Source organism: Hypanus sabinus, chromosome 23 (genome assembly GCF_030144855.1).
Source record: "Hypanus sabinus isolate sHypSab1 chromosome 23, sHypSab1.hap1, whole genome shotgun sequence".
In the NCBI taxonomy this organism is placed as follows: Eukaryota; Metazoa; Chordata; class Chondrichthyes; order Myliobatiformes; family Dasyatidae; genus Hypanus; species Hypanus sabinus.
This window is the reverse complement of record NC_082728.1, coordinates 13,852,996-13,867,783: the sequence shown is the minus strand read 5'-3', so window position 1 is coordinate 13,867,783 and position 14,788 is coordinate 13,852,996. Positions and strand designations below refer to the sequence as shown.

Sequence of the window (14,788 nt, the reverse complement as noted above, 5' to 3'; positions counted from 1 at the left end):
ATAGGTGTGAAGGAATAGATCAAGTGGTCAGCCAGAGCTTTTTCCCAGGGCATGTGGCTAATATGAATTTAAGATGATTAGAGGTAAGTATAAGGGAGATATCAGAGGTCGGGATTTTTAGACAGAGAGTGTTAGGTGCGCTGTTAAGGGTGGAGGTAGAGGTAGGTATGTTCATAATGTGCAGTGTCGTGTGCTGATAATGATCTTGACCATGATTCTTCCAAATTTTTCTACAGAAGTGGTTTGCCATTGCCTTCTTCTGGGCGATGTCTTTACAAGACAGGAGATCCCAGCCATTATCAATACTGTTCAGAGATTGTTTGTCTGGCGTCAGTGATCATATAACTAGGGCTTGTGATGTGCCCCAGTTGCTCATACGACTATCCACCACCTCCTATGGCTTCACACGACCATCTTCAGGTGCTACACCTTGTCCAAGGGTGAGCTGCAGGCTTGTCGAGAGAAGCCTTTGGTAGAGACTTATCACCTCCCTTTGTAGAGACATATTTCCACCCCACCACCCAGAAGATACATTAGGGATATTTAAGAGACTCTTAGATAGGTACATGGATGAAACAAAAATGGACAACTATGTGGAGTGGAAGGTAGATTGATCTTAGAATAGGTTAAAAGGTTGGTACAACATTGTGTCCCAAGGACCTATGCTGTAATGTTCATTGTTCTGTGTCTTAGTGGGAGCCCAGAGGGTCATAAAGCATTCACTAATATTAGGTCATATTGTGAAATGAAAGTTACCTCTATAGTTTCTTTTACTGTGGCGGATGACTGCCTGGCAGCTACCATACTAATGACAGAGGAAGGTCTTCATTGATAAGGGAAGCCAAGTCAAATGGAGAGTAGACTCTGTTGCACAAATATTAAAGTCCATGGTTTGGTGGGCACACTCACTCTGTCACACACACATAGGTTCAGGCAGAGCTGTCCTTAATGACTACTTCCTGCATTTCAGAGTGAAAGTAAATTTATTATCAAAGTTTATACAGTATGTCATCATATTAACACAAAAACATGGTGGAGCGACTCAGTATGTCAGGCTGTATCTATGGAGAGGAATAAACTGTTGGTCCAAATTGTTGGTCGAGACCCTTCGTCAGAACCTGCAGAATCTCTTGTGTATATAATATATCACCATATCCTATCTTGAGATTCATTTTCTTGCAGTAATTACCTCAGCCACCCTCCTACACACGTCTGGCTGAGTTTTGTTGTCCCGCTCCTGAGCCTGACCCCCAACACACTTCTTCAGCCACCCATCTTTCCACATTATCAGCCACCCCCACCAGGTCTAACCAACAGTCAGTTCTGATTGAAAGCATCTGAACTGAGGCATTGACCTGAGGAGGAACTGAACTGTTTCTCAACCAGTAATGGTGGAAAAAAATCGAACCTGTGAAAAATTTCGCTGAAGTCCAGTTACGAAGAAAGCACAGCAGTGCCTCTACTTCCTGTGGAGATTAGGCATGACATCTAACACTTTATCAAACTTCTATATATGTGTGATGGAAAGTGTATCGACTGGCTGCATCACAGCCTGATATGGGAAAATCCTATGAAAATTAGTGGACCAGTACGTCAGGGGTAAAGCCTTTCTAACCATTGAGCACATCAGAAATGCTGTCACAGGAAAGCAGCATCCATCATCAGAGATCCCACCACCCAGGCCATGCTCTTTTCTCGCTGCTGCCATCAGGTAGAGGGTAGAAGAGTCTCAGGAATTGCACCACCTTGTTCAAGAACAGCTACTACCCACAACCATCAGCCTCTTGAACAAAGGAGATCACTGCCCTCACTTGCCCATCCATTGAGATGTTCCCAATGATCTCACTTTAAGCACTCTATCTTGTAATCTCATGTTCTTATTATTTAATACTATTTATTTATATTTGCACACACGCAGTTTGGTGTCTTCTATACACCGGGTGAGCCTATTATAGCTACTATTCTATAGATTTGCTGAGTATGCCCACAGGAAAATGAATCTCAGAGTTGTATATATGGTGACATATATGTACTTTGATAATAAAATTTACTTTGAACTTTTTTGAACTTTGAGAAATCAGACAAGTCAACTCTCATGGGGAGAAGATGCAAGTGTCCCTGCAATGTGACGCAAAACAATGCAAACTTAGTATCAGGTGACAGGGAGCCCTCAGAATATCATCAACACTGGAATTTAAATACAGAGGCATGTTTTCCACCCTGGCCCAGGAGTCTTTGGAATCTTCTCTGGTGACTAAAGGCTTGTCTGCTGAGCTCTGGAATTGGACTCCGGAGCCCACAGAATCTTGCAGTCACAGAGTGGTTACAGAGCAGCGGGTCATTTTGACCATTTGCCCATACTGTCTAGTTCCAATGGAGCGCTCCATTTGAATCCTCCAATACCGCCCCGACGATCCATTCCATATCCGGATCTGGGTGAAATAAATATACTTACTGTCATTTTTCAGTTGCAGTCATGGAGTCACACAGAATGGGAAGGGACCCTTTGCTCAACTGGTCTCCGTGCCAACCAAGCTAGTCCTATTTGCCCACGTTTGGCCTCTAAATCTCTCCGATCTAGATACCTGTCTAGCTGGATTTTAAAATGCTGTTGATATACAGCACTGTGCTAAAGTCTTGGACACATACTGTATATAGCAAGGGTACGTAAGATTTTTGCACAGTACTGTATTTGTCAGTGTGGAGTGGGGAGCGAGTTTGTAAATCTGCCGGGAACAGGGGATGTTGGTAATGGCGAGGGTGGAACACAGCAGGTGGGTGTAGGACAGGTGGCAGAGAATGAGTGCCAGTGCAGGGGGGTAGTCTGGGTGCAGACACACCCAACCATAAGACACCAAGCAAAATCATTTGATTCCAAAAGATTAGTTTATTGATCATTACACAATGTCTCTCTGGTGCTTCCCACTCCCTCCGCTCTCCCTTTCCCTTTCCCTTTTCCCAACCATGATTACCCTCTTCCTGCTCCCTTCCCACTCTCAGCCTACAATAGAGACCCATTTCAGAATCAGGTTTATCACCACTCACATATGTTGTGATATTAATTTTTGTTTGCAGCAGCAGTAACAGTGCAATACATAAATTTTACTACAGTACTATGCAAAAGTGTTCAGCATCCTAGCTATACAGTTGAAGTCAGAAGTTTACATACACATTAGCCAAATACATTTAAATTTAGTTTTTCACAATTCCTGACATGTAATCCTAGAAAACATTCCCTGTCTTAGGTCAGTTAGGATCACTATTTTATTTTAAGAATGTGAAATGTCAGAATAATAGCAGAGAGAATGATTTATTTCAGCTTTTATTTCTTTCAGCACTTTCCCAGTGGGTCAGAAGTTTACATACACTTTGTTAGTATTTGGTAGCATTGCCTTTAAATTGTTTAACTTGGGTCAAACATTTTGGATAGCCTTCCACAAGCTTCTCACAGTAAGTTGCTGGAATTTTGTTCCATTCCTCCAGACAGAACTGGTGTAACTGAGTCAGGTTTGCAGGCCTCGTTGCTCGCACACACTTTTTCGGGTCTGCCCACAAATTTTCTATCGGATTGAGGTCAGGGCTTTGTGGTGGTCACTTCAATACCTTGACTTTGTTGTCCTTAAGCAATTTTGCCACAACTTTGGAGGTACGCTTGGGGTCACTGTCCATTTGGAAGTCCCACTTGCGACCGAGCTCTAACTTACTGGCTGATGTCTTGAGATATTGCTTCAATATATCCACATAATTTTCCTTCGTCATGATGTCATCTATTTTGTGAAGTGCACCAGTCCCTCCTGCACCCCCACATGAAGCATGATGCAGCCACCCCCATGCTTCATGGTTGGGATGATGTTCTTCGGCTTGCAAGCCTCACCGTTTTTCCTCCAAACATAACGATGGTCATTATGGCCAAACAGTTCAATTTTTGTTTCTTCAGTCCAGAGGACATTTCTCCAAAAAGAAAGATCTCTGTCCCCATGTGCACTTGCAAACTGTAGCCTGGCTTTTTTATGGCAGTTTTGGAGCAGTGGCTTCTTCCTTGCTGAGCAGCCTTTCAGGTTTTGTCGATATAGGACTCGTTTTACTGTGGATATAGATACTTGTCTACCTGTTTCCTCCAGCATCTTCACAAGGTCCTTTGCTGTTGTCTGGGATTGATTTGCTCTTCCGCGCCAAAATTACTTTCATCTCTAGGAGACAGAATGCGTCTCCTTCCTGAGTGGTATGACAGCTGCGTGGTCCCATGGTGTTTATACTTGCGTACTATTGTCTGTACAGATGAACGTAGTACCTTCAGGTGTTTGGAAATCGCTCCCAAGGATGAACCAGATTTGTGGAGGTCCACAGTTACTTTTTCTGAGGTCTTGGCAGATTTCTTTTGATTTTGTTTGTAAACTTCTGACCCACTGTAATTGTGATATAGTCAATTAAAAGTGAAATAATCTGTTTGTAAGCAATTGTTGGAAAAATTACTTGTGTCATGCACAAAGTTGATGTCCTCAACGTCTTGCCAAAACTAGTTTGCTAATATGAAATCTGTGGAGTGGTTAAACAATGAGTTTTAATGACTTCAACCTAAGTGTAAGTAAACTTCCAACTTCAACTGTATATACGAGCCTAAGACCCTGCCTCAACCCAATCCTCTGACAGCTCATTCCATATACTAATCGCTCTCTGTGTGAAAATGTTTCACCTCAGGTTCCTAATAAGCCCCTCCCCTCTCACGCTAAACCCATCTCCTTTAGTTCTTGAGTCTGCAACCCTGGGAACTACTGTAGACTGTGTAGATTCACCCTATTAAAATGATTTTATACACCCCTCATTCTGCTATGCTCCAGTGTAAAAATATCCTACCTATCAACCCTTCTCTTAAGCTCGGTCCCTCAATTCCCGGCACCATCCTCATACTTCTACCATCATTCTGTATTCCCTAGTTCTTGATCCTTCGTCCAATGTGAACAGCTTCTGTCTATGCTCCTTCCAGCCTTCACGATTTGAAGCATCTCTGCCAGATCTCCTTGCAGCCTCTGCTTGTCTGTTTTATCAGCATTACTGCAGTCTCTCATCCTGACCTGCTGAGTTCCTCCAGCATCATGTGAATGCTGCACCTTCAAGCTTTGCAAATAGTGCCTTTTACACAAACCCAAATCTTTGATGAACGTTAAGTAAAACACGGGACCAACACCCAATGAAACTTGAAGCCATGCTGCTGTGGACAGATTTAAAGGACAGAGTGGTCCCTTTTATTTTGCCGAGTTCTGGAATCTTTCCTGCACCCTTTCCAACTCCTTACACCTTTCCTGAAATGTGGCACCCAGAACTGGACGTGGTACTCCACTTGAGACCACACCAGTGTTTTATAAAGGGTCATTGTGACTTCAGCCTGTGTTAAGGGCAAAAAGTGAAAACTTTAAAGGCAACATGAGGGGAAAACTTCTTCACTCAGAGGGTTGTGAGAGTGTGGAACGAGCTGCCAGCGCAAATGGTGCACATGAGCTCAATTTCAACATTTAAGAGAAGTTTAGATAGGCATGTGTTTGGTAGGGGTTGGAGGGCTGTGGTCCGGGTGCAGGTTGATGGGAGGAGGCAGTTTAAATGGCTTTACATGACCAGATAAGTGGTAGGGACTGCTCCTGAACCTTTTTTTTCTATGAACTCTATTGAAATCCCAGGATACCATGTACTTTGCTTAACACCCCCTCCTCCCAGTTAAAACAATCTATTCACATGTATCCCAGATTTCCCTCCTGTCCCCTTCCAAAATGTCCCCTCTGCTCATTCCTCCTATCAGATTGGAAGTATGTTATGTTCTCAGTATTAAATTTCATCCACCACCTATCCACCAACTGCTCAGAGTCTATTACTGACCCTCTCATAGCACCTTTCCCCTCCAAGATGACAAATACAAGAGATTGTCCAGATGCTGGAAATCCAGAAAAACATGCACAAAATGTTGGAGGCAGCAGTTAAGGAGAGGAATATGCTGTCGATGTTTTGGGCTGAGACCCTTCATCTGGACTGGAAAGGAAGGGGGAAGAAAATTATGTTGGAAATTACCACTTGTTCTCCTTATCTGCTCATCACCTCTCTCTGGTGCCGTCCTCCTTCCCTTTCTTCCATAGACTACTATGCTCCCCTATCAGATTCCTTCCTCAGCCTTTTACCTCTTCCACCTATCACCTCCCAATTTCTTACTTCATCCCACCTACCCAGCTTCCCCCTCACCTACTCTCACCTGCCAGCTTGTACTCCTCCACTTTCTTATTTTAGTTTCTTTCCCCTACCTTTCCCGTCTGTATGAAGGGGTCTCGGCCCGAAATGTCGACTATTCATTCCTCTCCTCAGTGCTGTCTGACCCGCTGAGTTCCTCCAGCGTTTTGTGAGAGGTACACTTTCAAGATTTGGAAATAGTGCCTTATATACCAAAATCCAAGCCTTAATGAACATTGGGAAAACTGGGACCAATTCCTGATGAAGCCATGCTGCTTAGGAGAGATTTAAAGGACAGAATGGTCTCTTTTCTTTTGTTAAGTCCTTACTGCACCACTGTACTTACACCATTAGACTGTAAGACATCGGAGCAGAATTAGGCCATCTGGCCCATCGAGTCTGCTCTACCATTCCATCATGGCTGATTTATTATCCCTCTCAACCTCATTCTCCTGTCTTCTCCCCGTAACCTTTGATACCCTGACTAATCAAGGACCTGTCAACCTCCACTATATACTCAATGGCTTCACCTCCACAGTCGTCTGTGGCAATGAATTCCACAGATTTACCACCCTCTGGCTAAAGAATTTCTTCCACATCTCTGTTCCAAAAGAATGTCCTATTCTGATGCTGTGCCCTCTTGGTCTTGGCCTCCCACTCTGAAGGAAAACTTCTCCAAGTCCACTCTGCCTAGGCCTTTTACTATTTGATGTGTTTCAATGAGATTCTCCCCGTCCCCCATTCTCCTATACTCCAGTGAGTACAGGCCCAGTATTATCAAATACTTCTCACCTGCTAACCTTTCATATCTGGGATCATTTTCATGAACCTCCTCTGGACTCTAATGCTAATACATCCTTCCTTAGATAAGCAGCCCAAAACTGCTCACAGTAATCTAAATGTAACCTAACCAATGCCTTATAAAACCTCAGCATTACAAGCATTATTTCTTTGCTTTTATATTCTAGTATTTAATTGGCCTATTTTGATTTCAGGTATTAAGATGTACGCTACACCCTTCTGTGAGGTCGATGTGGATACTGTGGAGACAAACATCCTAATGTTTACCATCAAAGACCCCAGAGTCTCCCCCGAGGAATTCTGCAGCAAGATGGAGGACGTGTCCAAGGAGGAAGAGGTTGTGACGGGACATGGCGTGCGGGTGCTAATGCTGCCGGTGTATGGACGCACGCTGCGTGCTGTGTGGCACCTGGATGTATCAGAGGAGGACACCAGCCTGGCCTTGGGGAAGCTGCGTTTTGTGGTCAAGAAACTGGAAGAACAATAAGCCAAAGGCACCACATTTTAAGCGCTCCATCATGGGAAAGAGTACTGTATCTCTGTTTTAGTTATCAAGTCTGGCACTCTGTGTACGATGGCAATTGTTGTCGAGGGTCACATTGCAATGTGAATAAGCAACAGCTAAATCGTGATAATGTGAAAGTACGTGGAGTAATCACTGACATTTCTTGAACTGAGCTCAGTGAACTTTTAAAGTTCAAATTAACTTATTAAAAATTAGTAAAGTACATGCGTACCATCCTAACCGCTCAACAGATGACACCATTGCCACCACCCTCCACCTGGACAAAAAAGACACATACGTTCAAATGCTGTTCATAGACTTCAGTTCAGCATTCAACACAATCATCCCTCAGAAACTGAGTGGAAAGCTGAGCCTACTGGGCCTGAACACCTCCCTCTGCAACTGGATCCTAGACTTCCTGACTGGGAGACCTCAGTCAGTCTGGATCGGGAGCAGCATCTCCAACACCATCACACTGAGCACGGGGGCTCCCCAGGGCTGTGTGCTCAGTCCACTGCTGTTCACTCTGCTGACCCACGACTGTGCTGCAACACACAGCTCGAATCATATCATCAAGTTCGCTGATGACACGACCGTGGTGGGTCTCATCAGCAAGAACGACGAGTCAGCTTACAGAGAGGAGATGCAGCGGCTAACGGACTGGTGCAGAGCCAACAACCTGTCTCTTAATGTGAACAAAACAAAAGAGATGGCTGTTGACTTCAGGAGGGCATGGAGCGACCACTCCCCGCTGAACATCGACGGCTCCTCGGTAGAGATTGTAAACAGCACAAAATTTCTTGGTGTTCACCTGATGGAGAATCTCACCTGGTCCCTCAACACCAGCTCCATAGCAAAGAAAGCCCAGCAGCGTCTCTACTTTTTTCGAAGGCTGTCCTATCCTGTTTATTATGTATTGTAATGCCTGCACTGTTTTTTCTGCATTTTATGCAGTCCAGTGCAGGTCTAGTCTAGTGTAGCTTTCTCTGTGTTTTTTTTTATTATGTAGTTCAGTCTAGTTTTTTGTACTGTGTCATGTAACACCATGGTCCTAAAAAACATTGTCTCATTTTTACTATGCACTGTACCAGCAGTTATGGTCGAAATGACAATAAAAGTTGACTTGCCTTGACTTGACTTGATATGTCACCATATAGTACTGTGAGATTAGTTTTCTTAATCCTTCTCAGTAATACAACAGAATCAGTGAAAAGCTATGCACAAAGACTTACAAACAACCAGTGTGTAAAAGAAGACAAACTGTGCAAATACAAAAATAAATAATAAACAATACTGAGAATGAGAGTTGTAAAGTCCTTGAAAATTAGTCCATAGGTTGTGGAATCAGTTCAGTGTTGAAGTGAGTGGAGTTATTCACACTGGTTCAGGAGCCTGATAGCGGAAGGGTAACCACTTTTAATGAACCTGGTGGTGTGGGACCTAATGCTCCTGTACCTCCTTCCTGATGACAGCAGAGAGTATGGACTGGATGGTGGAGGTCCTTGATGACAGATGCTGGTTTGTTATCCACCCTTACCTTGTAGATGTTCTCAGTGGTGGGGAGGGCTTCTCCTCTGATGGACTGGGCTGTATGCTTTGACAAGAACGTCTGTGCTGTATCTGTGTCAGATAGTTCCAAATGTACAAGGGTCTCACTCCAAGATGCATGAGGTTTGACTAGTAAATCTGAAACACACTTACTTATTTCAGTTTATCTGAAATAAACTGATTTTATAGACTCGCTTCGTGCTTTCGCAAAGCCCACAGACTGAAGATCAGTGCAGTATGAGGATCACAGTGTCCAAATCAATACAGTGTTGTGCACCGTTGTGATGAGTCATCATACCCCAGGGTGTAGTCACGCAGAATGAAGAGTCCTTGTCTCTCTGCTGCGCATCTAGTACTGTACTGTGTTTTAAAGTTAAGTCATTCATCTCCCCACTTTGCAAGATGAGAAACTGAAAGGAGTCAATATATTACTGACAGAAGTACATAAAATATCAAAAAGCCTGGTTTAAGTACTTTTTTTAAAAAATCAATTTGAAGCCTTCTTTAAAACACTTGAACAAAGGAAACAGAATCATATTCCTCAGACAGAAGAGATTCTGCAGATGCTGGAAATCCGGAATAACACACACAAAATGCTGGAGTAACTCAACAGGTGAGGCAGCATCTGTGAAGAGGAATGAAGTGTTGATATTTCGGGCCAAAGCTGGAAAGGAAAGGGGGAGAATAGCAGAATAAGAAAATGGGGAATTACAGTGTGAACCTTCAAGTTAATGTCTCATGGTGCTCGGGTATCTTCTCATCCCATCTGTTTTTATTTCAGCTCTGTGAACTTCTTGCTGTCCCTACACTCCTCAATTCCTCTATTAAAATGTTTATTTATCTGAATGAGGTGAATTAGTCAGGCGGTGAGGAATGTACTGACAATCTGAAGCAGTTGCACCAAGCTCTGCCTCTGTGTGAGCACCACACATTATCATTTTGACCAGCTCCTTCTACAGTTATGTCACTGCCTGTGCTCGGTATGGTCAGTGAACCATCTGACTAATCTGCTTCATTACATCAGTATACACACAGTGGCCAATTTATTAACTACACCTGCTCGTTAGCGCTTGAATTTTGCATTTTGAAATTTGCAGGATTTTTATAAAAACCCATCTGATTTGCTAATGTTCTGTAGGGAAGGAAATGTGATGTCTTTACCCAGTCGGATTTGTCCTCTTGAAGTTGCTGCCCAGAGAGCCCACTTAAGGGCAGTTAAGAACGGGTCATTAGCCACTGTAAATGCTCATTGGGGAAGGGAAGGACTACAGTTCAGGATCCTGTTCCCACTGGACACTGAGGGAGCAGGTTCTCCATTGCTTCATGAATCCACTGTTTAAGGAGGAAACAGTTATAATGATATATTGAAGAACAATGCATTGAATTCATAATACATTGAATGTAGAGAAAGATGTGCCTCAATTGTATTTACCTTATATATTATGAATGAAGTTCTCTTTTAAAATTGAGGAATCTCAGAAATATTGGACTTGCCCATGATGCCCATATCCTAAGTGTCTTGTTTGTCTTGGTAATGGCAGGATTCTTAGTAGTGTGGAGGGCCAGGGGGCTCTTGGGATACATGACCATAGATCCCTCAAGGTTACCATGCAAGTATGGTGTATTCACTTGCATTAGTTGGAGGACTGAGTTCAAGAGCCATGAGTTAATGCTACAGCTCTGTAAAACACTAGTTAGACCACCCTTGGGGTATTGTGTTCATTTCTGGTTGCCTCATAATAGAAAGGATGTGGAAGATTTAGAGAGGGTGCAGAGGAGATTTTCTAGGTGTCACAACCATGGACTCTGGTGTACGTTTAACGCGCCTATAAAGCCAGGCTGTGGAAAAGATTCAGCAATCTCGCTCATGAGTATGCAGATTCCAGCTAATTACTGTTCCATTCTGGTGGTATTTAACTCCCTCGTTTTTGTTCCAGTCCTATTGAGACTTGACCAAAAGCACAGCAACATTTACGCTCGCTGCTTACCCTCATCCTTGTCCATGAAAGAGGACTATCATTTCGACAGGTACTGTAAAGGAGCAGTTTTCATGTAGTATCTAATTATTACTTCCAGCCGCAGTGTTGGCAGTTAACTTTCAGTTTGAGAGCTGACTGCCCGGTTAGCCTAGCATTTATTGGTTGTCTCATTAAAGTCAGTGAGCTGTCGACCTGCTTCAGTGTCTCTCTCTCCACGCTTGGCCATATCCAAAAGTATTGACGCCAGGATGCTGCCTGGACGAGAGAGCATGTCTCTATGAGAAGAGGTTGAGCGAGCCCAGGAGCGAAGGAGGATGGGAGGGGGGGGTGACTTGATAGAGGTGTATAAGATGATGATGAGTTACATAGATAGAGTGGACAGCCAGAGACTTTTTACAAGGGTGGAAATGACTGATACAAATAGGCATAATTTTAATGCGATTAGAGGAAGGCATAGGGGGAATATTGGAGGCAAGTTTTTTGAACAGAATGGTGGATGTGTGGAATACTCTGTGGAGGTGATGGTAGAGGCAGATACATTAGGGAGACTACAACGATTTTTAAGTAGGCACATGGATGAAAGAAAAATGGAAGGCTATGTGGGAGGGAGGGGTTAAATTGATCTTGGAGTAGGTTAAAGGGTTAGCACAGCATTGTGGGCTGAAGGGTCTGTACTGTGCTGTACTGTTCTGTGGTCTATATGTGCACCATTCAGGATGAAGTAACTTATAGCTTGTATCATGCAAAGATTGGGTCAGAAATAATACTAATGTTACTCTGTCGCTTCCCCACTGCGACGCTTTGCTTTGACCAGGTGGTTCTTTCTTTCATCCTTCCAACAACTGATTGTAACAGAGAGCAGGCACTCATTAACCCAGCAGTGGGGGTGCTGGATTTGAGAGTTAATCAGTGTGCTACCTCAATAATTGCAGTGCTAGTAACTGCAGTCCTAATTGTACATCTGTGTTTGGGTGTTTTTGCCTTTGATCATTGGTGGTTAGAATAATTGACACCGCCCCTGTTCTAAAGCAGGCAGTGTGGCATGCTCATTGTGCTCAGGAGCGGCTGTGTAACACAGTGACGAAACATCCATTGTTCCTCACATTCCAGAATCGTAAAGTAATACAGCATGGAAACAGGGCCCTTCGGCCAAACTCACCCATGCTGACCATGGTACCCACTAAGCTAGTCCTACACGCCCACATTTGGCCCCTAATCCTCTAGAGCAGGGGCACGCACCTGAATCCCTTGTTTAATGGTATTGGTCCAAGGCATAAAAAAAGTTGGACCCTTTTGCTGTAAACCCTTCCTGTCCACACACGTTAAATCTTATTGTACCACCTTCTGGCAGCTCATTCCATATATGCTCCACGCTCTACCTGAGGAAGTTGTCCCTTACTTGTCCTTTTTAAATTTTTCACTGCCCTCCTTCAGCCTACTGTATCTCCACTGGTTTTTACTTTACCTTCATTGGAAAAAAGACCCTGCATTCACCCTATCTGTACCCATTATGATTTTATACACTTCCATAAGATCACCTCTCAGTTCCCTACATTCCTGGGATTGAAGATCTAGTCTGCCCGACTGCTTCCAATAACAGGCCCTCGCATCCTGGTTGCATTCTCCTAAATTTTCTCTCCAATCTTTCTGGTTCTTCCTATTACAGGGCATCCAAAACTGTACACAAACTGCCTGGCCTGCTAAGTTCCTCCAGCATTTTGTGTGAGTTGCTGGGATTTCCAGCATCTGCAGATTTTCTCGTTTGTGTTCACAATACTCCCAAGTGCGGGCTCATCAACCTCCTGTATAACTGTAACACAAACACCAATATGGTCATTGCTCTGACTCAAACACCTTCTTCACCAACCTTTTGTGACATCTATTTGTTAAGCAGAACAACAAATTACTTCCACCTGTCTAGGAGCTTTCGCACAAACAAAAACTGCTTTAAGGCTCTCAGAGTGATATTATCATCAAAAGCTAAGCTGGGGCCCAGCTGAAATTTGAGGCCCAGAGTTCAACCTCCTGAGATTGGCAAGTCCTGAAGTCGATACTGAAGGTCGAAGCCCGAAAATCAAACACCAAATTCAGTGAGGCCGGATGGTCAAAGTCCCTGGGGTCAGCATGTCTGGAAGTCAGAGGCCCCGACGTCTGTGAGCTTAGCCAGCCATTTGAGGTTGGAGGCCTAAAGGCACTGTGTGCTGGATTTGGAGGCCTCTCTGTATATGTGAATGTGTGGGTGATAAGGAGGAAAATAGCCGTTTTTGCTAATATCTTTCATTTTTATTGCTATTTTGTGTCACTTGTGTTGTTCTGCTGAACTTGCTGTGTTGGTGCCAAAACCGTTGTGGCTTCCCCCAGCACATCCTCAAGTTGTGTTGATAGTTAATGCAAGCAACACGTTTCACTGTATGTTTCTGCGTACAGGTGATAAGTAACCGAACCTAAATCTGAATCTGCAAAGTTGATACTGACCCACATAAGGAGGAGTGAGGGAAGATGACCAAAAGCTTTTTGATCATCTTTAAAGGAGAGAGAGCTGGGATAGAGTGAGGTTTATGTGGAGAAGCCTAAAGCCGAGGATTGTGTCATCCAAAGGAATGTTCTCCAAAGGAGGTGCATTTAGATCTGGGAATGAAGGAGAGCCTGGAAATATGAGACCAGAGAGATGGGGTTGACAGAAATTCCAGAGGTAGGAAAATCATTACGGGAGTTGAGACATTACTTAACCAGGAATGTCTGTATGTGAGGAAGTACGGATATGATGGGGGCAGGGGTTTTAGATCCAGACAACAGGAAAGTTTCCCATCAACACAAGATTCTGGAGGCACTGGAAACCTGGAACAGCAAAATGCTGGAGGAACTCAGCAAGTCAGGCAGCATCTTTGGAGAGAAATAAAGAGTGACTGTTTCAGCCCCAGGACCTGCTCCCGTCCAGGTCTGATGAAGATTTTAAGCCCAAAACATCAGTTGTTTATTTCCCTCCACAGACTGCTGAGTTCCTCCAGCCTCTGATGTGTGTGGTGCTCTTTTTATGCTCTTTTCATCCTTTGGCGTTTCCAAATCTAAGCAATGCCCATCTTCCAGCAGATGGCTGTGAGATTATGCAGATCTTTTTATTTTCCTTTCAGCCAGCTGGTGAATACATAGGGGAATCTAACCGTCATTTCATGTGGATGGATATTTTCTTCCAAGACAGCAGACTGTTGTTTATTGATGCAAATCAACACATTTCACTGTGTGTTTTGGTGTACATGTGACAAATAAAACTAATCTTTTTCTTCGTTAAGGGTTTATCAAACAACAGTCTTGTGCAATTTTGTAAAGCTGTTTGGGAAGTATGCGTCCAAAAGGCAAAAGGAAGTTTGGCCTTGGCTTATAGAGGGTTAGGAGGACAGATGAGGCATCGTTGGTCAGCCAGGTACATGGCCATTCTTCTCTGGGGTTCGTTGCCTTGTCATGGTGGAAAGGCTTGTGAGTTCCTGAGATCCCAAGAGAAATGCCATCTGCTGCTTAGCTCTCAGTAGGGTCATCCATGGGAGTCAGGTGAAGGGAGAGGTTCCAGACAGAGTGATCCAACCAAGACCTTAATGGTGGGGCTGGAGGACAATTATGACACATCACAACAGCAGTCAAGAGCATGAAGAAGACCAAGGAAATCATTGTAGAACTCAGGAAGGTACAGATGAACCACCCCCCTCTGTGAATGCATGTCTCCTCCATAGAGAGGGTTAAATGCACCAAG

At 43.8% G+C, this 14,788-nt stretch overlaps 1 protein-coding gene across 4 annotated transcripts in view; it reads left to right on the top strand.

The window, feature by feature from the left end:
* The window catches only part of tha1 (threonine aldolase 1), a 107,156-nt gene extending 98,508 nt beyond the window's left edge, over nucleotides 1-8,648 (top strand). For all 4 annotated transcript variants that reach the window (XM_059948416.1, XM_059948417.1, XM_059948419.1 and 1 more), the window contains one exon: nucleotides 7,206-8,648. In XM_059948416.1, the coding sequence (XP_059804399.1) occupies nucleotides 7,206-7,498 (293 nt within the window). In that variant the 3' untranslated portion in view covers nucleotides 7,499-8,648. The remainder of the gene's footprint in view (nucleotides 1-7,205) is intronic.
* The last annotated feature ends 6,140 nt before the right edge of the window (nucleotides 8,649-14,788 follow it).